The sequence below is a fragment of the Saimiri boliviensis genome, chromosome 3 (assembly GCF_048565385.1).
Source record: "Saimiri boliviensis isolate mSaiBol1 chromosome 3, mSaiBol1.pri, whole genome shotgun sequence".
In the NCBI taxonomy this organism is placed as follows: Eukaryota; Metazoa; Chordata; class Mammalia; order Primates; family Cebidae; genus Saimiri; species Saimiri boliviensis.
The window spans coordinates 49,155,521-49,183,020 of NC_133451.1; the positions used below are offsets into that span (position 1 = coordinate 49,155,521).

Genomic DNA, 27,500 nt, shown 5'->3' on the forward strand with positions numbered 1-27,500 from the left:
GTGCTGAACTACTTTCGGATAGCTTTATAATAAGTAAAATTTGGAGAATTATATAAACTCGCACAGATCAGCTTGGACAAAAAATAGGTGAAGGAATATTTGGCAAATGTGAGCATGCATAAATCAGCTGCTCCAGATGACACATGGCCCCGGGGAATAGAAGTATTTGACTAATATGCTTACTGAACAATGGTGCAGTAAAAATGAGTAATTATTTCTGAAAAATTACCTTGCACGCAGGGGGATGTCAGAAGATTGGAACAAGACCAACAACATGTGATAGTGATGTGGAGAGAAAACAGAAGGAAAGGGTAGTGAAAACACAGTGTGAGATACACAATTGCCAGGTTGAAAAACCGGGAAAAACGACTAGGAAAGTAAAGAGTCCAGAAAAACAGGAATAAATAAACGAAGGACAGTTTGCATGTAAATGATCACAGACAAGTTTATGCGATCGTCTTAAAGACTGTAACGCTGTTGTTGTAATTAAGAGTATAAAGGAATGGGGAAGGGGGTGGACTGAGCTGAATATGCAATGTCTCGGGAAAGGTTTTATTTTCACTATTAGTCCAAAGAAAGCTGAAAATAATCAGAAATCGCAAACTAAAGGGGTGTTAAGCTCAGCCATGGAAAGGCGTTTCAGAGAGTGTCCTAATAATCCACCATCACGTTGATCTGAATCAATACCCTGACTGATGGCCTAGGAGCACGCATCACAAAACCTATAGATGACACCAAGGTGGGGAATGCGACTGAGGACAGAAGCATGAGGAGGGAAAAACACAGGTTAGACACGGGTGCATCTGCAATTAGAGAAAATCCATGACAAAGACATGAACAGGCTGCAGGAATTTAGAAGGCAACACAATTTAGGAATGAGAAAATTCAACACGAATTTACACTAAGAATAGAGAGCAAGGTGAGGAAGGAGGCCATTGGCATTTGCAATTGCATTTGAATCTATATTCAGAGCTTGTGGCCCAGGGTGAGGTTTAATAACCAGGTAAGAACCCCCCTCTCCCATCAGGAATAAATCAGGGGGAAAGCAAGTAGAGGGAACTGTCACGAGCCCACCCAGGTGTTGGCTCCTCTTACGTGGTTCTCACTCGCTACTCAGGAATCCCGTGCTGTAGGAATTGCTGTAGGAGTCGTTAGCACTTCATAGGTGTGGACTTGAAGTCAGACTGTCCCATCTGCTTTTTTTTTTTTTTTTTAAGATAGCGATGGGGGTCTCACTATGTTGCCCAGGCTTGTCTCAAACTCCTGAGCTCAAGCAATTCTTTTTTTTTTTTTGAGACGGAGTTTCGCTCTTGTTGCCCAGGCTGGAGTGCAATGGCGCGATCTCGGCTCACCGCAACCTCCGCCTCCTGGGTTCAGGCAATTCTCCTGCCTCAGCCTCCTGAGTAGCTGGGATTACAGGCACACGTCACCATGCCCAGCTGATTTTTTGTATTTTTAGTAGAGACGGGGTTTCACCATGTCGACCAGGATGGTCTCGAACTCTCGACCTTGTGATCCACCCGCCTCGGCCTCCCAAAGTGCTGGGATTACAGGCTTGAGCCACAGCGCCCGGCGAGCTCAAGCAATTCTTTTGCTTTTGCCTTGGCCTCCCGGAGGGCTAGAATCATAGAAGTGGGCCACCACATCTGTCCCGTCTGTTACTGCCATGCAGAGGTCAGCTGCCTTCATGGCTCCCTCCCTCACTTCTTTCTGGGTTCTGCTCAATTCCGCTTTCTTGGCAAGGCCTGCTTATGTAGAACGGCATCCCCTTACCTGCTTTATCTCACGCCACTTACTTCCGTCTGATGTACAATGCGTGTGCTTGTTTACTGCTCTTCCACTGGAATATAAGTTTGCTGCGGAATCCCCGCAGCCTAGAATGCGTGATATGCCAGCCGGTAAGCCCGGCCATGGGAAGGTGTTTCAGAGCGCATCCTAACGGAGATTTTCTCAAACTCCTGAACTCCCATTTAATAAGTATTTGTTATTAAATTATACTCTTCCCGGGAATGAATGTTTTCTTTTTTGCTACCTAAGTGTAAACTCTTAATTCATCTACCAGAAGGCTACCTAGTTTGGAAAAAAAGAAAAAAAAAATCGCAGTTACATAAACAAAACACGGAACAGAGAAGAACTTCCAAGAAGTAGGAAATGTCTTGCTCAATTTTTTTTTTTTTTTGGAACATTAATTTATTTCCACTGGTCAAGACAAATCTGTTTCTGTAAACCAGTATTTTTATTAATAGAAATTCCCTGCCTCTGCTAAATGGTAAACAAATGTTAAGAATTTGAAGGAAAATCAAATCACTAGACTCCTTTGGGGTCCATATGCCTCAATTCAACCCTGTCAACCATGCCAGGAAAGAGGAGAGGCTTATGTCCAAAGAAACTAACAGGGAAATAAAATCTCCCTGATGCTTTCTTTAGATGACACAAAGCAACTGAATGGGGATTTTTAAAAAACCACCACCAGCAGCACAACACACACACACACACACACACAGACACACACACTGACCACATCTCCGGGTCTTTTGTAACTGAAGACATAACGCCTGACTTATATGGAACACTGTGTCTTAGTCTCACCTTTGTTGCCCTCGTCTTGAACCCTAGACACCACACCTGCCCAGCTGTCATTGGGCTTTTTAATTCTCTGAAGCAGTCTATAGGTGTTTGAGGGCAGTACATGGAAATTAGTAAGTAGGCACCTAAGAGATGCTGAGGTTTTTGTTGTTGTTGTTTGTTTTGGAGACAGTCTTACTCTGTCACCCAGGCTGGAGTGCAGTGGTACGATCTCGGGTCTCTGCAGCCTCTGCCTTTGGAGTCAAGTGATTTTCCTGCTTCAGCCTCCCGAGTAGCTGGGACCACAGGCACGCGCTACCATGCTCGACTAATTTTTTGTATTTTTAATACAGATGGGGTTTCACTATGTTGGCCAGGCTGGTCTTGAACTCCTGACCTTAGGTGACCCACCCACCTTGACCTCCCAAAGTGCTGGGATTACAGATGTCAGGCACCATGCCTAGCGGAGACGTGATTTCTTTTGTGATGTTAAAGGAATTCGTTTCCTGAAGAGGTTGAGCTGCTATCTGAGTAGAACCCAAGGAGGTCAAAAGGTGGGGACTTCAGGGAAGACCCTGGAGTGATAAGACACCAGCACTGCTCCCCAGTACCATGAGAGTATCTTTTCTAAAGAGAAAATGTATGCAGGGAACAAAGAAAGGAAGCTGGCTCGTACAGTAGTAGAGATGGACACGTAAGTAGCTGACACTGATCAATAACACCTATGTACCAGGCACTGCATTGGGGCTGCATGTGCATGATATAGTCTGTTAGTCCTCACAGTAGCTCCATGAGGTTGATGCAATGATTATCATAACACAGAGAAGTTAAGGCAATTGCCCAAAGACACACAGCCAGCAAGTGGCAGGGCCAGGCTCTAACTCCGGAGTCCTGCTTGTGATCATAATGTACTAGACCAGCACATCCCCCACAACACCTCATGCAGGATTTGTATCGCAGGAAGGCAGAGGGACTGGTACCCAGATGCTTTTTTTCTATTAAAAACTGCAGCAGCATCTAAGAAGAAAGGATTATTCCAGAGGCATTTGCGATAACATCCCTTTGATCCTTTATAATCTTTCATCAATTAGCTCATGCATTCAACAATATTTCTGATTGATCACTTTAAAGAATGACTTTGGGAACTCCTATAGTCTGCTTCAGTGAGAAAATAATTGCATAAGCAAGGAACTGCCATCTTTAGCATAATTTTAACTGGCCAGAGAAACCACCCAAACATTACCCAGAAAAGTTTAATCTGTAAAGCAATTGCTTTTCTGGTTCAGAATCCATATCAGTCCCCCAGCCTGGCTCTAGTGAATTATAAAGGTGTGAAACAAGCTGACACATCCAAGCAAATCCATCTCCATGACAACACAGGAGTGACGCTGTGCTGGAATCAGGATGCCTGCACTCCAGGCTGGCAGGATTACCTAGGGAAGGTTCCTCAGCCTCAGGACATCAGAGTTTTCTCATCAATGAGATGGGGACCCACTGCATTTGCTGCGACGTTCCTAGGTGATTTATTTCTCATCACCATTAATTTCTCATCTCTAATGCTTAAAGTACACTTAAAATGTTCCAGGCATCCAATGCTTCCTGTGTTTTGCATTTAATTCTTACTCCCATGAGGTAGGTGCTATCATCAAGACCGGATTTAAGGACGAGAGGCTTGAAGCTTAGCTGAGGTTACATAGCTCGTCATTGATTATACTCAGATTTGAGTAACTTCAGAGCCCACTTTTTTTCTTTTGAGACAGGGTCTCACTATGTCGCCCAGGCTGGAGTGTAGTGGGGCTATCTTGGCTCACTGAAACCTCCCCATCTCAGGTTCAAATGATTCTCCCGCCTCAACCTCCCAAGTAGCTGGGAGTACAGGTGCACGGCCCCACGCCTGGCTGATTTCTGTATTTTTAGTAGAGACAGGGTTTCACCATGTTGGCCAGGCTGGTTTCAAACTCCTGGCCTCAAGTGATCCACCCACCTCAGCCTCCCAAAGTGCTGGGATTACAGGCGTGAGCCACCATGTCCAGCCAAAGGCCACATTTTTAATCAACACAAGCTAAAGCTTCTAACTGTTGCATGACTGAACTCTGCCCTGCCTTTCTGCTGCCATCCTTTGTATATGAAACTCTTAGAATTAGATAGAAATCCTTGGAATGGCACACTCAAATGTAAAGCCTTATTGCTGTCAATTGCCCAGGCTGCACGTGTTCAAAATTGGTCGAGAAGTCCCATGTACCATTCTGAGCAGGCCCGGTAGTCAGACTCCATCAGAGGCTGCTCCGTTCATGAAGGGTGCTGTGCAGGGTCACTTGCCACTCTGTGTCACCTCTATGTCACTGCTTTGCCTAGAGCTGGTGGTTTATAATTTTAACAACTAGCTCCAATTTTATTGATTCCTGAGGACACATTTCATAAAACGACGAATGCTTTATTATTGTTTCCAAAAAAAATGTCATGACTTGTTCAAGGTCACATAGCTTGTAACTGGCAGGGCTGAGTCATTTGGGTAAATATTAGGCCTTAGTTTCTTCATCCATAAAATAGGGGGATTAGACTAAATCATCTCCAAGCTCTCCTTAGGCTCTGAACAATCTACGGTTCTGGGTCATAGACACCAGCAGCTAAGCAACATGCTGGATTCAGTCTTCCTCTTCAAACAGGGGAAAGAGGAAAATAGGAAAGAGAGCTGCAGTGTGAGGGCAGCAAGGAGCTAAATCGCTGGGGAGGGAGTTGGGGGGCAGAGGCAAGAGACTGGCAAATGTGGTAAAGACCCACCCACTTGTGGAGGCAGAGTTGCACACGACGCCAGGCTTCCGTCACTGACAAGGAGCTCACGCCTCTCTCCATGGGCTTCCCGCTAAGCTAGGTACCCCTTTCTCAGCCCAGGTTGGCCATTTCCCTGCCTCTTCAGTGAGAGCGCGAGGAAGAGACGGTATGGTTGCAGGAACTCCAGTTTATTGATCTCAGTCCACCTGTGCTCACTGTGGATGAAGTTAGTTGTTACCAAATTACATCAAATTGAAGACTATGTCTATTGTAAGGTGCACGATTATTTTTACAGATAACCAAGAAAGACAGACACTGCCCATTATCTCTGCATGTTGTTGTCAATTCTAAGATGGAACCTACTTCCAGGAGACAATAAGTATGTCTTAGAATTGATGAAATATATTCTAACTCCCTCCATTACTCATAATAAAATCCACAATTTAAGGGTTTCTTATGTACCAGGCACTGCATCAAATGCTTTACACAACTTCACAACAGCCTGTGAGGTAAGTGTTCTTCCCCTTTATAGGTAAGAAAAGCTCAGAGAAGCTAAGTAACTTGTTCAAGCTTGCCCAGCTGGTAGAGACTATAAAGGAACTGGGGCCAGTCTTAACTCCAGGCTTGAATTACTAGGTCTTCTCACCTCCAGCAGAGAGCCACTGGATTACAGTCCTTGGGATGACAAATGGACTTGTTTCTGGGGTCCCTAGCCTCTCCCTCTCTTACGTTCTGGGTAGAGCTGCTAAAGAAGGAAGAAAATGAGGAAGGGCTCACAGGCGCATTCTTGGCTCATGGGGCAACTGGGAAGACAGCTCCATCTCTAGGTATACGAGAGTTAAACGCAGGAGAAATGGGCTTAGAAGGGCACCAGAATTCCCAGAGCTGGTTCTACAGAAGAATATAAGAAAATAAGAAAGAGGTAGTCAGAAAGAAAGGAAGGTAAAGTTGGTACTTTAGAGCTCCCACGGGAGGGAAGTCACTGTGAGGCTGATGAATATGGTTCGAGGTTCCTGGCATATGCATGTGCCTTTCCAAGAACCTGACGGGAACCTACCAGTTGTGAATTCACAATTTTATCTTACTTTTCAATAAAAGGACCCAAATTCTGAACATTTCAAGTTTCAGAAACCTGGATCCTCCAGTTCTACTCTTGATGCTGATGAAAGCAGGTGTGGTTGGGGGTGGTGGGCCTCAGTGAAAGCTGGACAGGAGTGGGGCCACATGGGCAAACAGAAGGCGTGATTGTTAAAAAAAAAGAAAAAAGGTAGAGAAACTATGACTATGAGAAAAAGATGTCTGCTTCCTTGGCCCACCAAGTTTTATTCAGCCTGTAAAATTAGACAATTTCCTGTCCCATTCCTTCAAAAATCAACCCCACAGACTGGCAGTGAGCAATTTTCCTCCATTTACTTTGAAGAAGTTGTTTTACTAATGAGTCCTGAAAGTGAACAGATTCTCATGGAACTCTTAGGTTTTTTTTTTTTTAATTCTTTAACAATGTTTTAGTGCCTGTTTTATCATGGACATATTAGTGTAGTAGTATCTGTTGATAATCTATAAACAGATAACTATGCATATGACAGGCAATGAGAAATTTATTGATCAATAAAGGTCTGTGATCAAGTAGTTACGAGATTATTGCCCTATGGAGATATTTCTCCGTTCTCTTAAAGTTCTCCCATTAGAACAGGAGAACACATTGAACATTAGAACACACTGCTGGTAGAAGTGTAAATTAAGTCAATCATTCTGGAAAGCAGTATGGCAATTCCTCAAAGAGCTAAAAGAATTACCATCCCACCCAGCAATCCCATTACTGGGTATAAACCCAGAGGAATATAATTCTACTATAAAGACATATACAAGCAAATGTTCGTTGCAGCATTATTCACAACGGCAAAGATAAGGAATCAAACTAAACGCCCATCAATGACAGACTAGGTAATGAAAATGTGGTACAGATACACCATGGAATACTACACAGCCATAAAAATGAACAAGATCATATCTTTTGCAGAAATATAGATGAAGCTGGAGGCTATTATCCTTAGCAAAGTAATGCAGGAACAGAAAACCAAATGCTGCATGCTTAAGTGGGAGCTGAATGATAAGAACTTATGAACACAAAGGAAACGACAGACATGGGGGTTTACTTGAAAGGGGAGGGTAGGAGGAAGGAGAGGAGCAGAAAAGATAACTATTGGGTACTGGGTTTAATATCTATGTGATGAAATACGTACAAACCCCCGTGACACATGTTTACCTATGTAACAAACCTTGACATGTACTCCCCCAAACTTAAAAGTAAAAAAAAAAATAAAACTTCTGGACAACAAGGTCATGAGTAAAATTGCAGTTACATTCACAGACTTCAAGGCTCAGGGTTTTGGACCTTTGCTTTATATTTCTTTCAACTTGGACAGTAAATTAAAATCATTGCTTTATTTTTCTCTTTTTCAGTTACTAGCCCAGTATTTGGAATTTGCCAAAGCTATATTCCTCAGAATTTACCCAAGCACTCCTTTGTATCAGTGGAGGGTGAAGAACGGAGAAGAGGAGGAAAGGAGGAAGAGAAAGCAACTTAAGAGATGTGACAACTAGTTGCAACGTGTAGATTGTATTTAGCTCATGATTCAAACAAATTAGATATCTGCTCTTAAGGAATGATGATTGCTTTGATGTGATATTAGTATTGTGGTCACATTTCTTAAGAATCTATCTTTAGAGACAGATGCTGAAATGTTTGCAGATGAAATGACGTGTTATGCGAGATTTGCTTCAAAACAAAGGAGACATAGATGAGATAGCCTTGAATTCATAAGTGCAAAAGATGGGTTTAGGGCACACGGAGTTGTATTATACTCTTTTCTCTCCTTTTGTATTGTTTGTAGTTTTTCATTGTAAGTTAAAATGAAGAAAATAAGCCAATCAAGCACGAAGCAGTCAGTGAGATTCTTACAGGCATCTCAACTTTGCCTCTTATCCACCGACAGCCAAAGAACTAGAAAGACAAGCCAAATTGGCCAAGCATCAGAGTGGCATCTTGAAACTGCTGGGCTTTGTTTAAGGGTGACCTCCCTAGGAGGAGAACACTGTAGACCAGGCAGTGAACAGCTTGGAACTGGAGTGGCTTTACTGCTGGCAAAAGAGAGTTTGCTAATTCTCAAAGGGAAAAAAATAAGACCATGAAACAGGATCACAATGCTCTTTAGACATCAAAGAATCATTACAAAACAAGATTTTGATGAGTTCAGTGTAAATGAATGAGGGCCATGCGGCTTCAATTTCCTTCAAAATACACAAGTCTAAAAATTCAAGGAGAAATGCCCTGTTAAACATGTGCTGAACTGAAATGCTTCGAGAGTCATTGAGCCCAAATGGGCCCTGGCTTTGCCCCAAGAGTGGAACTTGTTCCTGTTGGAATATGATTTCTCTACCTTACCCCATTTCCTCTATAAACTCTGCCTCTTTCCTTCCAGTTCCTAGTCCAAATCAGACGCTCAAAACACAGGACTAGGCAAATCCAGGGATCAACAACAACTTCTTTCTCCTCTTTTCAGTTTCGATGAGAAACATTCTTGGAGACTAAATGTGGAAAACGTTTACTGGCAAATCCATAAAGCTCACCCTGTTGGTTTGAACTTTCAAAGTGTTGGGAATGGTTAACACAGTGGAAATGAAGTGGAGAGGAAATGGATGCTATGGCAATCCTGTGTCCCACTCACCCGCGACTCATTCACCCAAGAATCCAACCACAATACTCTTGACCTTCCTGTGTGGATCTCCATTAGTACGAAGCTTCCCCCCCACCCCCATAAAAAGACATTGCCCCAGGTCATGGAGTTCATGGCTCAATACATGGTCCAGGTGTAACTGAAGTCTGCAGGCAGAGAAGGAACTATTAAGGCTAGTCTTGCCACACAGCCTTGACCCAGAGAAGGGGATACTGAAAAGCCAGACTAGGGTCTAATGGTTAGATGGAAACAGTTATAGAAAACGGAGGCTAGCAACCTCCCCACCTGAAAGCTGGGAACGCCCAGCTGGGTTTGATTTAAGGCTCTCTTTGGGCCTGTGAGCCCAAAAATGAATGTTCTTGTTGCATGAAGTCCATGCAGTTTGTCAGAGGTGTATGCTGCAGATTAGGTTCCAATCAGTTAAGCTAGGAGGTGGTGGATGGTTGTAACCCTTGGTTCTAAGAGCTTGGTGTGTTCCTGTGGCCCTGATTCCTGTGGCACACCACAGTTCGCAGGAAGGGCATATACAAGGATGCCCATAACTCCTACTGCTCTTGGCAGTTTCTCCAGGAGACCTCACCCTTCTGTTTTAGGAGGTAGGTAGGCAGACATGAGCAGGGAAGGCTTCCCACAACCAGGAATGTCAGGCAACCGTCTGGTGATGGTCAGGCGGTTGTTAACTGTCTCTCTAAAATAATCATCGGTTGGAGCCAGGGCCAGGCAGTTTCCCAGTAAACAGAAAATGCCTGAAACCGGTGATGAGTTTCCTAATAAGATCTCAGGAGCTGGGTGAGTAGACTCAAGCATGCGCACTAAGATGCAAAATGGCGTTTAACTAGTATATGAATACGCAACTGATGAGAAAAACCCCTCAAGTGAGCATGTGCACAACTTCAGTAAACACAGTGCGCATGCTCCACTCCCAGGCGCTGGTAGCCACTGCGCATGTGCAAAGCCATGGGAAGAAACGGGAGGAGAGATGCAACCCTGTGAAACATGTCCACGAATGAAACGCAAAGCCAAAGGTCAAACCACCCACCTGATCTCAAGTCACCCGCTTGGCCCTGTTCTAAGTGTACTTCCTTTTGTTCCTGCTGTAAGCTTTGTAATCCACTTTTCCTTCCTGCTCTAAAACTTGCCTCAGCCTCTCACTCTGCTCTATGGCCCTCGGTTAAAAATTCTTTCTCCTGAGGTGGCAAGAGTTGAGGTTGCTACAGATTTGCCGCCAGTAACACTTCCATGGCCCCAGATGATTTAAGTTTCAAAGCTGGAATTGCTCATTTTAACTCCTGAGTCCAAAACTCCAGTGGGAATACGCTATCCTCACTTAGTACTGCTATCTCTACAGGGATAAGAAAATGAAGTGTAATTTTCTCTCCAGATTCTAGCATGAATATGGTTCCTAGCGATTCTGCTTACAGACCAAAGATACCCGACTCCAAGCTAGAAAGAGCAAAGCATTTCCTGTTTCCTGGGAAGTCAGTCACACAGCTAGTGACACTAGTTTCTAGGACTTGCCATCCTTCAGCGACCATGCCTAGCTGTCTTTTTAGGTAACTGTGTTCCTAAAATGAAGGGACTTTGAAAAGTGAGTCCCCAACTAACTGTGCTTCCGCGTAAAGCTCACTCAGACTTTGTACCACAGGCACGAGCGGGTCACACCATTGGAATATAGCACAAACAGAATAACTTTCAAGAATGATAGGAACTAAAAGTATTAAAAGTGGGAAGGAGAAGAAAATACTCCAGCTTTCTGTAAATAGGTCATGAGGGTTTGGTGTGGTGAGAACCAAATGCATCACTAGTACTAGCACTACTCCCCACAATTCTAAGTTTTTTTCTTGGATTTTCGTTCGACTTAAATATTTAAAGAAATGTAACAAAAGCCAGGTGATGACTGACCAGGGCAATGACAATCCCAGTTATTCAAGTACAGTGCTGCATGAGTATCATTAGGAGCAAGGTCAACATTCCCTTCCACAGAAGCCAGCCAGGGGCTGCTTTATCACAGCTCGCAACATTTAGGGGTTGGCCAAGATACAAGGCAAATTCGTTTAATTCGATTTAACTTAATTGTGCCCTGAGCCGTGCAGAAGCTGGGCACACAAACATTACTACACCCCAATATCGCCTCAGAACTCACCGGGGAAAATTTCCTGATGATATGAAGCACTGAGTGGGGACACAGAGACGAGCGATGCTTTTCCACAGCAGAAGTCGGGGTAAGTTGGCTTTCTAGCTGGAGTGAAGAGTTCTTAAATTGTAGGCCCATATGGATCACCTGGGGAGCTTATTTAGAATGAAAACGGGGAGGCCTCATGAGAATCACCTGAAAAACTTAAGCATGAACATGGATGGACCCCACTCCCAAAGATTTTCATTTTAGTAGGATTTTAGAGCCCCCAAATACGCATTTAGAAAACAAACTCCGCCCTCACCTCTGATGTGGGTGGTCCCCAGAACCTATACATGCTTCTTCTGCAAGTCTCTCCATGTGCAGGCCTGTAAACAGAGGCCCAGAAAGATGAGAAGGCTGTTTCCATGCTCATTCCTATAATGCTGAAAGTTATTTTCCCGGGTTCCCTTTAAGGTCTAGGAAATTCAGGAAAAATGCTCGTGGAGGTCTGCGGGTGAGGGCCTGTGGGGAAAGAAAGTGCATGTTCTTTGCAGCCCGAGGGCTGGCCTAGATTCCCCGTGCCCTGATCTATGCACTGGGACTTCACACCAAAACTCTGGTTTTAGGGTTCTTCTGTCAAATTCACTTTCCTCGAGATCAAGGATCAGGTGGCAATGGACATATTTAAACAAGGAACTGCCCTGGTATAAACACACCCGATAGCAATAACTTAAGCATCCCCCGAGGCTGACCCTATATAGCAGACACACCTGCATGTGGTTCGGAGTTCCAAGCTAAGGAATCAGGGAGTGGCCAGCCAGGAGGTGCATTCCTTATCTATGAGAAACAGCTGATCCCCCAGCCCATCCCAGGGAATGAAGGCTGTATAGGAGACCGATGCCCTTTGTTTTGGGTTAAGTCAAGGTTGCTGGGGGAGACTTAGGCAGAAGGGTCCTAAGTGAGTTTAAAACGCATGCCTTTTGCAAGTGGTTGGAGTTCTGTCCAGCTCACTGCCATTGGACTATATGCAACGCAGTTCTCCTGTCCAGTCAGCTGCCACTGGACTCTCTCCCCTATATGTAAGCCCCCAGTAAAACCCCATGTCTCCTTGGCTAGCTCTGGGTGGTCTCTTCATCCTTTTGAACCTGGTGACTTTCCCAATGGAGTCCATAGGGGGCCTGGCACAACATTCCAGATTGGTTTGGCCAATTCATCATAAACTGTTGGCCCTCAAGGCCAAACCAGGTGTGCCTAAGTGATCTGCTAAATTGGACACAGGTTTTTTGTTTTGTTTTAAATTGAGTTTGAATGCTTTCAGGCATTATATATTCATTCTGCAGTGGCCAGAGGCCTCATCACGTCATTTTGTCTGATGCCTGAATGAATGATGCACATTTGAAAATAATTCCTGCCTGGCTCCTGTAGGCATTTGAGTTTGAGAACCCCGGGCCACATGCTGCATTTGAATCCATTTACTGGATTAGTTCCAGTGTCTGAGCTGGGCATGAACTCAGGAAGGCAAGAGTGTGTTGGTGTTAGAAAGGAACATCCAGGAGGGTCTGTGCATCTGGAAGCACAAGGGAATACAGGGCAAGCTTCTCCCAATGCCAGGAGTCCAAAGCTCAGACAAAGGGTGGAGGAAGCCCGGCAGATCCACCGAGCTCCGCCTGCCTTTGGGATCCCACCGCCCAGAGTAATTAAGATAAGGCCTCCATCTTAGACATGCAGCCATCACCCATCAGCCCTGCTCCCAAGGGTGCTATTGACCCAGCAGTCCTACTGTTCTTGATGATTGTGTTTCAAGCTTTGGCGACAACCACAGTCAGCCCCCAACCTTTTTGCTGGTGCTACTCACCATCCCTGAAATACGTCCTCCTTCCACTCCTGATTCTGCCTCATTCCTCTCTAAGCACTTCAAGATCCAGCTTAAACCCCTAACTTCTCTAGAAGCTTTCCCTCATCAATTTCACCAACGTGGACAATCTCTGTCTCCTCTCAACTTACTACCTACTCTACTTTTCAACAACTTATTTCCATCTGCCTTGAATCATTGCTTGCATCTCTTACGTGTATAAATTTCAGTTTCTCAATTAGACTGTCAACTCCTAGGGGGTGGGTACCATGCCTCAATTCTTCTTGCCTAGATTCCTTAGAGAACGCCACAGTACCTGAAATGTGTCACTAATTCAGCCATTAGTTAATTTTCCCCAGTAGCATCAGGGAACAGCTGCACAGAATTCTCTCACAAAGCATACACGGCAACCGGAAGCTTCTAAGAAAGTCAGATAAATGTGGAAATGCCGGCCTGGCAATTCCCTGGCATCATACTTTCATAGATTGCTTGTGTCCACTCAGTTATTCCGCAGAAAGGTTGCCTTTGATTCATGTAATTGTAGAAGAGAAAATTATTAAGTGGTATTAGGGCCTTCCTTCAGTTAGGCTATAAAACTGAAAGCAAACAAATGTTAAGATTCCTCAGTGGCAGGAATCCTTGTGTAGGAATAGCAGGAATCTGTAGTGGGTGGAGTGATGGCCCCCAAAAGATGTCTACCCAGAACCTGTGAATGTGACCCTATCTGGAACAAGGGTCTTGTAGATGCAATTAAGGATCTCAAGATAAGATTACCATGGAATATCCAAGTAGGCCCTAAATCCAATGATAAGTATCCTTATAAGAAGAAGAGAAGGCAAAGGGAATTGAAGAGAGCACTGAGGAGAAGGCCATGTACAGACACGTGGAGACAGAGGTAGAGTTATGCAGCCACAAGCCAAGGAACATCTGCAGCCCCCAAAACTGAAAGAATGCAAGAAAGGATTCTCCCCCACAGCCTGCATAGGGAGCATGACCTTGCTGACACCTTGATTTCAAGCTTCTGGATGCTGGAACTGTGGGAGAATAAGTTTCTGTTGTTTTAAGACACCCAGCTTGGGGTAATTCATGACAGCAGCCATAGGAAACCAATATAGCAATGAACAAGGATAGCGGATGGGAGTGGGTGGGCAGGGAAGAACACCATGGCACTGGGTTTCAAAGATCGCAACCTCAGCATCCACGGAGGGAGGAAGGAGCCTTTTCACAATCTCTGCCATTGTCCATTTGCCTAGAAAAGCTTCCGCAGGGTCATTACGCCCTCAGAGATGCTCATGGTTCAGATTTAAGCCAGATACTTTCTCTTAGAGACTGAGGTTACATTCCAATAAGATGGGACCAGATAATCCTGAAATGCAGAGTCCCCAGAGCAAATGATCTGCTACCCAGAACCTAGCTCTATTTATCAAAGATCACCTGCTGTGTTAGACAAATTGACTGGTCCAGCTAATTACAAAGGAGGCACAGGCTAACACCACATAGTCATGGGTGATAACACAGTCTAAATGTGACCAGCCAAGCTTTTCTGATCTGAGCTCTATAAACTCTAGTTGAAGTCTCTGTTTTCATTTGCCCACTGACTGCAGTTTACACATAAGCCAACTCTTGCTATTTTTCCCATCTGGTTAGGTTAGTAAGCAGTAATATATTTTTGCAAATGTTCCAAACATGAGGCGCACACACAGCAACACTTTTCCTATGATTGCTAGAAGCCATTCACATGTCTGTCATCCTTCTTCAAAGCTTACTAAGAAAAGGAGCCAGAAGAATATCACTAGAGGTTGGTGACATGAGGCATTTCCTCACATAAAATGGTCATGGGTGCTGTAGGAAATTGTCTTTTTCAGAGATGCACGATGATGTATTTAGGAGTGAAATGTCATGATGGCTATGATTTGCTCCAAACCAATGCAACAAAAAAATAGATGAAGCAAGTGTGGCAAAATGTTAACCATTAAATCAAGGCAATGGAAATGTGTGTGCTCAGGGCATGTTTCTTTGTATCCCAGAGGCTTAAAGAGCATCAAAAATCAAAATAACATGAATATATATGTTTTGTACATAGGGTTCTTTTTTTACTGATATTATACCTGTTTTCAGGTATAGAGACTGATTCTCTCAATAGAGGGATGATGCCTGCTTGCAATTATAAATATCCAACAGAGGCATACAAGATCTATGCATACAAGCTCGGTTCTTAACTGCTCTTCAGTATTTATGGAGGGAAGAGAAGGTGCATCTATTGAGGAAAAAGAGTACCAAGAAAAAGCAGCACTGTCACTGAAGCAAGAAAAAAAATGCCTTGCTAAGAAAGCCCTTCATCTGGTAATACGGGGCTTTTTTGTCAAGTCAGACAGCTAAGCGTGCCGCTTTAAACTGCTGGCAGGGCGCTTTGTCCAAGTGCATCTAGTGCATGTGGAATTTCTTCCTCTAAATGGATATATCAGCTGGGGAACGGGCTCAGGTCCCACCCCCAGCATACTAGGCACACAAACACACACAGGCACGGACAGAGAGGGGACTCACAGTTCCGAGTACAGGAAGTGCAGGTTTCCCACATTGTCAATGTAGTTAGCAGGACTGAGCCAAGGCAAGACCAGCAACAGAAGCGCCTTCATTCTCCGAGCAGTGTGCTGCTTTCTCCCTGGCCACCTTCTGTCAGCTACAAGGGCCCAGACCAGCCAAGCTCCTTTAAGCAAACCTTGCCATGCCCCCACAATCAGTAGATCATAAAGAATTTGACTGAGAACCTCCAGATTAAGCCACGTTAATAAATCACGGGCCCATAAGAAGATTATGCTCTCTGATTCTCAGATAAGCAGATGTAGGAACACAGGGACCCACCATGGTTGGCGAGAGGGCTTAGGCTGAGAGCAGGCAGGCTGATGCCCAGGAAAGGAACCAGCCCCTCCTACAGGATGCGGACTGGTTCTTGGGAAGCAGCTGGTACATTTACATCACCGGCTGGGAGCAGACAGGCTGGGAGCTGAAGTGTGTTGGAAGAGGGCATGAGCATGGCACATCCAGGCCCCACGGTGTGAATGATTAAATAATCAAAAGCTGCCCTCCAGCTTGCCAAAGTGACACTGTAAGAAATTCCTATCTTTGGAGCAGCCTGGAGATCTGAGCTTAAAGCGAGCCTTCAGATACGAGAACACAGGAGTGGCTAAAATATGAACCAACTCCACCTCCTCCCGCACTGTGTGTGTATTTAGAGTACGATTGAAAACATTTCACTGATCACCGTCTTGACTACACTGACATGTGCAAAAGATGTGACAGTGACAGCTTCCTTGCTAATTTTGGAAATTGGCTCTATAGAAGAACAGGCTGTGCCATTCTCTGTTGGAATAACAGAGAGCCCCAACAGACACAAAGTTCTGTCCAAGTAATGGACAGGTTCCTGTTTGGTGAGGAGAGGGGTCACTCTATTCTTCCTTCTGCCTGCGGGGATTGAATTGAACTTGGACATGAGTTGCATGGCCCTTGCTGTTTCATTTAAGCTCCCAAGCCTCAGTCACCTTTCCTTGGAAATGGAGCTAATTATACCTTATCTGCCTGGCCTATCAGGGACTGGGCCACATCCCCTCTTCCAGCTTTAAGATCTGGTATTTTAGACTGCATCACCTGACTCAGCAGTAGGACTTCTTTGCAGGCCTAAGCTCTGGAGTGCCACAGAAGCCCCCAGGACTCCCCCTTACCCCATATTCAAGAAGATTAAAGTCCGTTTTGCCAACTCAAGGCCAGAATCTTAGTAGACATGCTCAAAGGGATAATTACATTCATTGCATCAATGACAGCCAAGCAATGATAGCAAACTCCACTCCACAGGAAGAAGACCAGAGAAAAGTCTACAGGATGAGACCAATTGTGATGAACTGAGTAGTAATTAGGAATTTGGTATCAGAGGCACGGCTACAAGCTTTTAAATACAGAAGGCTCTTAGAATGTGCAGATTTAAGGCCAGGCATGGTGGCTCGATGCTTGTGATCCCAGCACTTTGGGAGGCCGAGGCGGGTGGATCACTTGAGGTCAGGAGTTTGAGACCAGCCTGGCCAACATAATGAAACCCCGTCTCTACTAAAAATACAAAAAATTAGCTGAGTGTGGTCACAGGCGCCTGTAATTCCAGCAACTTGGGAGGCTGAGGCATGAGAATCGCCTGAACCTGGGAGCCTGAGGTTGCAGTTTGCTGAGATCACACCACTATACTCCAGCCTGGGCAACAAGAGTGAAACTCCATCTCAGAAAAAAAGAAAAGAAAAAAGAAAAAAAAGGATGTGCAGATTTAACTTCGACAGTTTATGGAGGAGATGGACAACCTTGATCAAACATGGCATGTAATAATTCATAATTTTGTTGAGGTCCAAATTTGAATTCTATTCTCTGGAAGGCTGCTCTGTAAGAGTGAGTCAGAGCTCGTGGAAAGCATCGGAAAGGAAGTTGGGTTTGAGATTTAGGTACTGGGGTTAGAGAAGCTTGAGGTTTGAGTTCTAGCTCTGCCGAATACTAGCTGTGTGACACTGTGTGTGTTTGCTTAACCTTTCTGAACCTTCATGTCCTCCCTGTAAAAGAAAGACAATAGTAATAGTGCTTAACTCAGAGTGCTGGTAAGAAGGTGAAATGAGACAATGCCCACAAAGAACAAAGCTATCAGCTTATTGTTTTTCATTTTGTTTTGTTTTTTTTAGAGATGGAGGTCTTGCTCTGTCACCCAGACTGGAGTGCTGTGGCACAATTATACCTCACTGCAGCGGTGAACTCCTGGGCTCAAGCAATCCTCTTGCCTCAGCCTCCCAAGTAGCTGGGACTACAGGTACATGACACCATGCCTGGCTAATTAAAAAAGAAAAAATTAAATCTTTTTCAGAGTTGAGGGCCTCTCTATGTTGCCCAGGCTGGTCTTGGACCTCAAGCAATACTCTTGCCTCAACTTGCAAGTAGCTAAGATTATAGGTGTGAGCCACTGCGCCTGGATCTACTGCTGTTAATAACCATTAGCAATAAGCTGGAAGCTTAGCATCTGTCTCCAAGAGGCGTTGTTATGCTTTTCTTATCCCCTTCTTTCCTCCTATACTATTAGGGAAGTGACATGTTGTAGTCTTTTCCTAAATATGGAATTTCACAAAGTCCTGAAGCATGCTCTTTTTGGATGTCTAGGCCCTCCTGTATAGATCAGAACTCTTTTTTTTTTGAGACAGAGTTTCGCTCTTGTTACCCAGTTTACCCAGGCTGGAGTGCAATGGCGCGATCTCGGCTCACCGCAACCTCCGCCTCCTGGGCTCAGGCAATTCTCCTGTCTCGGCCTCCTGAGTAGCTGGGATTACAGGCACGCGCCACCATGCCCAGCTAATTTTTTGTATTTTTTTTTTAGTAGAGACGGGGTTTCACTATGTTGACCAGGATGGTCTCGATCTCTTGACCTCGTGATCCACCCGCCTCGGCCTCCCAAAGTGCTGGGATTACAGGCTTGAGCCACCGCGCCCGGCTAGATCAGAACTCTTAAGCAGCATGATGTATTAAAGGTTGAGGACTTCACATTGGTATTGGACTGTATTTCTGATGATCTTGGACATGTCAGATTGTTTCTGACATTTGCAACATCTTTTATTAGAAAAGGATACCTGCCCATTCACCACCTTGCATTTAAAAGGAAGGAAATTAATTAATTAATGGGACTGCAATATAAATATGAAGGTATACTGTTTGTTCCTTTATGGTTGCCATTGCAGCCACGGCCAGCTGCCTAGCAAATATTTAATCTCCCCTTCTTCTTTGTAACAGAACCTGGGTTTTGTTTATGCTGGTACTACACATAGACTCTCTCCCAGATGGGCAGCTGTATAACACAGTAGTGACTAATGAGGTATGAGCAGAAATTCCGGGGGAAGACATCCCAGAAAGCTCTTTAAAGGGGGTGTCTCCATTGGCACAACAAGCTCTTTAAAGAGAGGTGTTGGCCGGGCACAATGGCTCACACCTGTAATCCCAGCATTTTTGGAGGCTGAGGCAGGCGGATCACGAGGTCAGGAGACTGAAACCATCCTGGCTAACATGGTGAAACCTTGTCTCCACTAAAATACAAAAAAATTAGCTGGGTGTGGTGGAGCGTGCCTGTAGTCTCAGCTACTGGGGAGGCTGAGGCAGGGGAATTGCTTGAACCCGGGCAGTGGAGGTTGCAGTGAGCCAAGATGGTACCAGTGCACTCCAGCTTGGCAACAGAGCAAGACTCTGTGAAAGAAAGGAGGGAAGAAAGGGAGGGAGGGAGGAAAGGAGGGAGCGAGGGAGGGAGAAAGGGAGGGAGGGAGATGTCTCCATTGGCGCATTGTACATTATACTTTTTCCTGCCTGCCTAGTTCTTTCTGCCTGGAACTTGTACGTGATACTGGAGCAAGCAGCCATTTTGAGACTGTGAGGTGACAAACTTGAGGATGAAAGCTAAGCTGATTCCTGCTGGCATCGTGGCAACATCATAGTAATCCTGGGCTTCCTACCTCTAGATTTTGTGTTACATGAGAACAACAAAATTTCTACCTGGTTAAACCAATATAACATAATCTTCTGTTACCTGCCACCTGATGTAATCCTAATTAATACAATCCCTTGGGGCTAAAATCTCACCCTTAAATGGACAGAGATTGCTCCATAACTTCCTTGCCAGTAAATAGCCCTAACCCTAATCCTTGCCCTATTCTTTGCCTGGCTGTCCTATTTATCCTTAAATGTCATCTCAGATATCACCGATCATCTCCTATTTTCTTGTTTCTTTTTTTGTTGTTTTGTTTTGTTTTGTTTTCACTAAACAGGGTTTCTTTAGGGGCCAGGAGAAAGTTGGGTTCAGAGTTAGAAGGTCACAGTAAAGACGTATGTCAAAGCACAATTATTATGAGATGCTTAGTCTGGCTGAAATGACCAGCAAGACTAGTCTATGCCTACTTTTATAGGTAATAGTCCCTTGTATTTTTTCTTTCTGCAATAAAGTCTTCCCCACTTTGTAGACAACTAGCTATGTTGTCCTAAACACAATACCCTGGACGAAAGTAAAGGTCAACAAAGGTTCCACGGTAGACCTTTGGAGAAGAAGCTTCCAGGACATTGGATGTCAAGTTAATCAGGAAAATACTCCCAGCCAGCCTTCAGCCACGTGTGTCTTGGGCCAATTATATCACATTTTCATTCATGGCTCTTTTCAAATTATTGAACAATGAACTCTCTATTCATGGTAGTAAATACTTGAGACGGGTCAGTTTATTATCTTCTACTTTTAGAAAATAAGAGAGTTGATGCAGCAAACCACTGTGGCACACACACACCTATATAACAAACCTGCGTGTTCTGCACATGTATCCCAGAACTTAAAAAGAAAAGAAAATAAGAGAGAAAGTCAAGGGCAAAGTGACTTGTCTTATGAAACAATTCACGTGTGTTTTCAACTTCTCTCTTTTGCCTTTGAAAGATCATTTCCTTAGAGGCAGAAATCACAAGTTATTTTTCTTTCATTCAGGGCCTGACCTATTGTGAATCCTTGCTAAATGCTGTTTATGCAGATGCTGAGATCACACAAAGAAGAGGTGGTCTTGATCCTAAAGTCTCGCTCAGGATCAAGAAGTAAAAGCTTGGCATCCACACACCCTCTCATTGATAGTCTGGGTCAAGGGAGATGACCAGATGGGTCCTCTGCAGGGGCCCCACTACATACTGGTAATGGCTTTCAGTTAGGAAGGCTGCCATTCAACTGAGTAAGTCCATCACCCCCCTGGGAATTCTCTACGGTAGACCCAAGTGATGGGAGACTGTAAGCATTTAAGAGGGCAGTCAACAGAATTAGCCAGAAGATTCCAACCAAGAGCTCTCCAGTCTGAAAGCAGAAACAGTTGTCCAAGGAATCAATGATTTAGCCAGTCATACACACCCACAGCAGGTCCTGAATGTTTTACTCAAGTATTTATATTTAGTAGTTAGACAGACATCGTTTACAAATAAAACGAATTCTGGAGAAAACAGGCAGCATTTGTTTAAAGATGTGATGCTGTCTGCCTGCGCCCTGACTTCAGTCTCCTGTTGGGCAACAGATGCAGAAGTTTCAGTTAGACAGGAGGTGTCAACTCAGGAGATTACTGTACAAGAAGGTGATTATAGTGAATGTATTGCGTACTTGAAAATTACTAAGCGAGTAGATTTTAATTGTTTTCATCACAAATAAAATGGTACATATATGAGGTAATGCAGGTCAACTGGCTTGCTTTAGCTATTTCACAATATATACATATTTTAAAACATCGTGTTGTATATCATGTATACAATATGTATTTCAATTAAATTTAAAAAATTAAAACAATTTTATTTAGATGCATGTTTATTGGATAAAGTGATGTGAAACATCAAGCAAAGCAATATACAATGTTATTTATTTATTTATGTATTTTGAGATGGAGTTTCACTTTTGCTGCCCAGCTTGGAGAGCAATGGTGCGATTTTGGCTCACTGCAACCTCCACCTCCCAGTTCAAGCAATTCTCCTGCCTCAGCCTCCTGAGTAGCTGGGATTACAGGCATGTGCCACCACACCCAGCTAATTTTGTACTTTTTTAGAAGAGACGGGGGTTTCTCCATGTTGGTCAGGTTAGTCTCGAACTCCCGACCTCAGGTAATCTGCCCTTCAGCTTCCCAAAGTGCTGGGATTACAGGTGTGAGCTACCTTGCCAGCCCAACCAGTGCAAAATTTATTAAAAAAGGCTATGACAACTCTCCCATACAAGCAGCCACCATCCCAGAGGCCTCACAGATAAAAGTAAAGAAAACACTTGCCTCCTGGCAACCTCTTAGTTTTCTAAGTTCAAGGGCCTCCAGAGGTATTAACTACTTCTTAAGTTCTTCTTAATATCCCTCCTAAGGGGAGGAAGAGGGGACCTACCGGCCCATCAGAGGCCCAAAGCCCAAGAGAGATCCACAATCAGGTTCTAAGTTAGTTTCAAACTCTTAATCCTTGCCAATAAAACGTGCAGGGGGCGGGAGGCGAGGGAGTGTATATTAGGCATATGATGACTAATACATAGAATGTATTTTTGGAAATGTTGGATTCAGCCTACTTAGGAAGCAGAAGTGTGGAGGCTTGAGAGCATGTGTTGAGGCCCACGCCTCCCCGATGTGGGGGCGTCCTCTCTAGAGAGCTGCTGTGGGCACCTGTGAAGGACTCACTCAGAGGCTGCAGCTTAAAAAGTTGACTCAGTTTCAGTTAGTTTTGGGTTCTCTCTTCACTGCCGTTTTCCAAATGTGCATCTCATCAGCTGAGTGTTCATCCAGCCTCCATCTCAGGCTTCCTTGAGGTATGTGTGGGTCACACAGGCTGCAGGGGTTGAGGGTGAATGAAATTCCCAGTCTGCTTCAGGCAGCTGAGGAGCAGCGTGTCGTGTTTCTCCTGAAGACCTCACAGATTCCCAGCAGCGTCCTCCTAGCCCTTCCCCTTCCCCACCTCCCTTCTGGCCTCACCCTCAGATCCGCACACCTTCTTCTCCCTGTTTTTAGAAACACCCTGGCCCAAAGCGGTCTTGGATGAGGGGATGAGGAGTGGCTGGTTTTCACTTGCTCCCCAGAGGATGCTTCCACTGCTGTCTTCTGTCTCCCCACTCTGACTCTTGGGGCGGGCAGAATAATTATCCCAAAGGTGTCTGGCTCCTAATCCTCAGAACCTCTGAATATGGCACTTCATATGACAAAAGTGACTTTGCAGATGTAATTAAGAATCTTTTTTTTTTTTTTTTTTTTTTGAGATAGAGTCTTGCTCTGTTGCCCAGGCTGGAGTACAGTGGTACAATCTTGACTCACTGCAGCCTCTGCCTCCCAGGTTCAGGTGATTCTTGTGCCTCAGTCTCCCGAGTAGCTGGGATTACGCACCACCACGCCCAGCTAATTTTTGTTTTTAGTAAAAACAAGTTTCACACATTAGCCAAACTGATCTCAAACTTCTGACCTCAAGTGATCTGTCTGCCCCCGGCCTCCCAAAGTGCTGGGATTATAGGTGTGAGCCTCCATACCCCACCTAAATGAAGAATCTTGATATGAAGGTATCACCTTGGCTTATCCAGGTGGGTGCAAGGTAATCACATGAGTCCTTATAGGAGGGAGGCAGGAGGGTCAGAGTCACAGAAGGAGATGTGAGGATGGAAGCAGAGGCCAGAGAGAGCCTGGAAGATGCTGTGTGGCTGGCTCTGAACATGGAAGAGGGAGCCACAAGCCAAGGAGTGCAGGCAGCACTAGAAGCTGGAAGAGGCAAGGAAAGGGATTCTCCCCTGGAGCCAACAGGAATGCTGCCCTGCTGACCCCTCAATGTTAGTCTACCGACAAGTGTGTTAGACTTCTGACCCTCTGAACTATGTGATAACAAATTTGTTTGTTTTTTTTCTTTTTTTGAGACAGTCTTGCTTTGTCACTTAGGCTGAAGTGCAGTAGTGCATCACAGCTCACTTCAGCCTCTACCCCCAGGCTCCAGCAATCCTCCCACCTTAGCCCCTTGAATAGCTAAGACTGCAGGCAAACATCACCAGATCTGGCTAATTTTTAAATTGTCTGTAGAGATGGGATCTTGCTATGTTGTCCAGGCTGATCTCAAGCTTCTGGGCTCAAGTGATCCTCCTGCCTCAGCCTCTCGAAGTGCTGGGATTACAGGTGTGAGCCACTGCACCCAGCAATTTGGATTGTTTTAAGTTACTAAGTTTGTGATCATTTGTTATAGCAGCAACAGGAAATGAACACAGCTCCCCAGCAACAATGTATAATTGCAACACATCAGGAATACGGGGCTGTGGTGACTGTGAAGGGAGCTCTACTGTGCTCTTTCTCCTCCTCATGCTCTTCATCCCCCTGCCTAGTGTGGCCCCCACTCTTGAACCTGGCTCCGTGCTGACTCCTGTTGGCATCGACCTCACCTTTGACTCCAGACGTACTTCCTTCCCACCAACGCCTCTCACACCTGCGCAAAGCTTGCAGCAAAGGTCACAAATAGACTCCCTTACCCACTCCTCCTTTAACCACATCTACTTCTGGGGAATTGGGGAGGGAGGGCATCCTAGTTTAAACACTAGCAGTAACAGCTGCAACCCCAAAACCCGAGTTGGAAGCATCTGGCTCAACATCTTGGAGAGAAAAATGAATTCACGGACATAATGAGCATGGAAAACACGTGCTGAGCATTACAACCTGGCCATTGCTTTTGAGGCGAACTTCCACGTTAGAGAATCCATGCATGTCCCAAAAGGCAAAGACTCAGATTCATGACCTAAGGTATGCGAACTTTAAAAAAAAAAAAAAACCTCCGCTTGCTTCTTGCCCTTGTCATGACAGGAACCAGGATAAACACCAGCTTCCAAATTTCCTCTTACAAAATAATTGCGCATGACTGTTCACCCTTTATTAAGCACCTTAAATGTTCTCAAGGCCCAGCAACACGACAATGTAAGTGGATGAAATAAGAGGCAGCCAGATGGGACAGGTGATGTCAGCCACCAGCAGTGGCAGTCACACCAGAATCCTGCCACCGGTGTGGGTGTGTGGGTGTGCGTGCGTGCGCAACTCAGTGACTTGGCCACAAAGCACAACACATTGCTTGGAGGACAAAAATTTCCTAAATTTCTCATTTTAAAACCTAATTGAGAACACCTCACACCTCCTTGAAGGACAGTTGTGCCTTGTCAGTTCCAATACAGAGGAAATTCTAATAATCAAGGGTCAAACCGGGACACCTTTTTTTTTTTTGTTCTTAAGTGAAAAAGTAAGCAGTGCCCATCAGGAAATCCTTTTGGGGCCCATGAGCCTCAGAGAAAGCTGCTCATACACCTTCTCTGGTATATTTCACATTTCAACACACACACACGAGATAAGCCAGTCACAAAAGGACAAATACTATATGATATTTACATGAAGCACTATGAGCAGTCATATTCATGGAGACAAAAAGTGGAATGGTGGTTGCCAGGGACTGGGGGAAGGTGGAATGGGGAGTTCATGTTTAATGGATATGGAGTTTCCATTCTAGAAGACGAAAAATTTCTAGAGACGGATGGTGGTGATGGTTGCATGATATGGGACAGTACTTACTACCATGGCACTGTACACTCATAGTGATTAAAAATGGTAAATTTCATAGTACATTTGACTACAATTTTTAAAAATCCATAAACACACACGTAGAATGCAACTCTACCAAATGCTGTTTCCTCACACTGAACCATGACTATACATCCCTTGCTGTTTTTTTTATTTTGAATGGATCATTTCATTGGTTGTAACAAAAAAGAGAAACGAGCATTCCATGGAGCCCTAGGACACTGGAGGCCACGCAGTCCTCAGGAGACGGGGGAGTCCAGCTGTCCCCTTGGGGCAGGGCTTCCTGGCCTGCTGAGGGGGTCCTACCTGGTTTGAAAGTGGTGCTCGAGGTCGCAGCGTTGCAGCACCTGGGTGCAGTGCTCCCTGAACGGGCAGGTCACCAGCAGCTTGTTGAGGAGCTTGTTGACCAGGATGCTGGACTTCTTGCAGTGCTGCAGAACCAGAGGCTTGCGGTCCATGGGGCAGAAGTCCTTCTCCACCAGGAAGTTGGTAAGGCAGAGGGTACAGTAGGTGTGTCCACACGGAGTGTCCAGGGGGTCCAGCAAAGCCTGCAGGCAGATGTGGCAGATGAGGTCATCATCCACATCCTCCCGGTAGCTGTAGAAGTGGTTTTCCTCCAGGGAGTGGGCTTGGCCGCATACCGCACACAGGGGTTCAGGGTCACTGGCAGGCTCTGGCTGGTTCATGGTCAACTGGGGAGCAGTATGACAGGAAACTCAGTCACACAATATTTCCGTGGGAGCAAGTCAAGATCCAGGAGCCATCCACACACCTGAAAGAGAACAAGAAGGCTCACCTTTGCTTCCCAGCACATGAAAGGTTTATGCTTATGGTAGATATGGAAAACGGAGCTACAATTCAGAAGGCCACGGTTGAGTGTCTTCTCTGGAGTGATTGACAGGACCTTGGGCAGGCCCCATGGCCTCCTTGTGCCTCCATTTTTCCATGCATGCCAGTGGGAATAATGTTCACCTTTAACACCCTCACGCTGGTGTGGTAAGAATCATTTCGGTAATATCTGGGAAATAAAGTAACTCAAAAGCAATATGCCCTAAAAAATGGAATTTGTAACTAAAAACCATAAAACTGTGATTAAAGTAAGTCAAAAGCAATATGCCCTAAAAAATGGAATTTGTAACTAAAAAACATAAAACTGTGATTAAAGTAACTCAAAAGTAATATGCTCTAAAAAAATGTAATTTGTTAAGAAAATTAAATAGACTAGTGATTTACAAAAGTCTCATCAGATCAGGACAAGAAAAAAGAAAAACAGTTAACGCTGTGATGGCTTTCTCTTACCTTTCTTCCCCACCTTTCTCCCAAACTCAGAAGATGTAGGAGATCAGAGCTTTCAACTAAGTCATCTGAGAGGAAATAGTGCCATTGAGCCTTTCGTATTTTCACTATGATACATGCACTGTTGTCTCCTGTAAGTATTTCACTCAATTGGTCATTAGCGGCTAAGTGGGCTCTGGACACACTGTCTGGGTTCAAATCCCACCACTAAGGGGCAATGATTTCAGACTCTGTTTTCACATCTGTAAAATGGGGATAATCACAGCCTACTTCATAGAACTCTTGTGAGGATGAAATGAGATATGATATATAAAGCTCTTAGATTTGCACCTACCACATATTAAGTGCTCAATAATTCTTATGTGTATTTGTTGCTGAATTCACTGTCTCTAGTCTAGTTCTGTCGGCCAAGAAACTGAAAACTAGACCTCCTATAAAGGGCCTTTTGGCTTTGTTCTAACAGGACTCTTTTATTCCATTTGATATTTTTTTCTTTCTTTCTTTTTTTTTTCTATTTCTGTTTGAAGTGGAGTGCAGTGGCACAATCTCCACTCAATGCAACCTCCACCTCCCAGCTTCAAGGGATTCTCCTGCCTCAGCCTCCCGAGTAGCTGGGATTACAGGCACGTGCCACCATGCCTGGTTAATTTTTGTATTTTTAGTAGAGACAGGGTTTTGCCATGTTGGCCAGGCTGGTCTTGAACTTCTGGCCTCAAGCAATCCACCTATCTTGGCCTCCCAAAGTGCTGGGATTACAGGTGTGAGCCACCACATCCAGCCTAGATATTTCTTTTAAACAGTAGAATACTATCACAATACGTATTTTCCTTTAACATAGATAGGAGTCAGCAATAACCAAGTTTTTTGACATGCTTGCTTTGCATCTAGAAAGTCTCTTGGGTAAACAGTCAATAAATAGGTTTCAAGCATCAACTCTGAGCTAGGTCATGAGATGGACATGCAGACCTTTGAGAGAGACATAAAGGATATGCTTCTGCTCTCAGGGAGTCCCCAGTCTAGAGGGGACATGGACATGCACACAA

At 44.7% G+C, this 27,500-nt stretch overlaps 1 protein-coding gene and 1 long non-coding RNA gene across 4 annotated transcripts in view; both read right to left on the bottom strand.

Moving 5' to 3' along the window:
• LNX1 (ligand of numb-protein X 1) overlaps positions 1 to 27,500 on the bottom strand; it is a 190,468-nt gene that overhangs the window by 85,068 nt on the left and 77,900 nt on the right. For 2 of the 3 annotated variants that reach the window (XM_003933620.4, XM_010344158.3), the window contains one exon: positions 25,468 to 25,933. In XM_003933620.4, the coding sequence (XP_003933669.1) occupies positions 25,468 to 25,847 (380 nt within the window). In that variant the 5' untranslated portion in view covers positions 25,848 to 25,933. Of the gene's footprint in view, positions 1 to 15,586; positions 18,477 to 25,467; positions 25,934 to 27,500 lie in introns of those variants that run through there. The other variant, XM_003933619.4, reaches the window with a different exon arrangement.
• Positions 1,278 to 15,572, bottom strand: LOC141583993 (uncharacterized). The gene is made up of 2 exons (XR_012516835.1): positions 11,513 to 15,572; positions 1,278 to 11,363 (listed from the first exon to the last, which is right to left on the bottom strand). It is a non-coding gene; the product is annotated as an uncharacterized LOC141583993 (long non-coding RNA).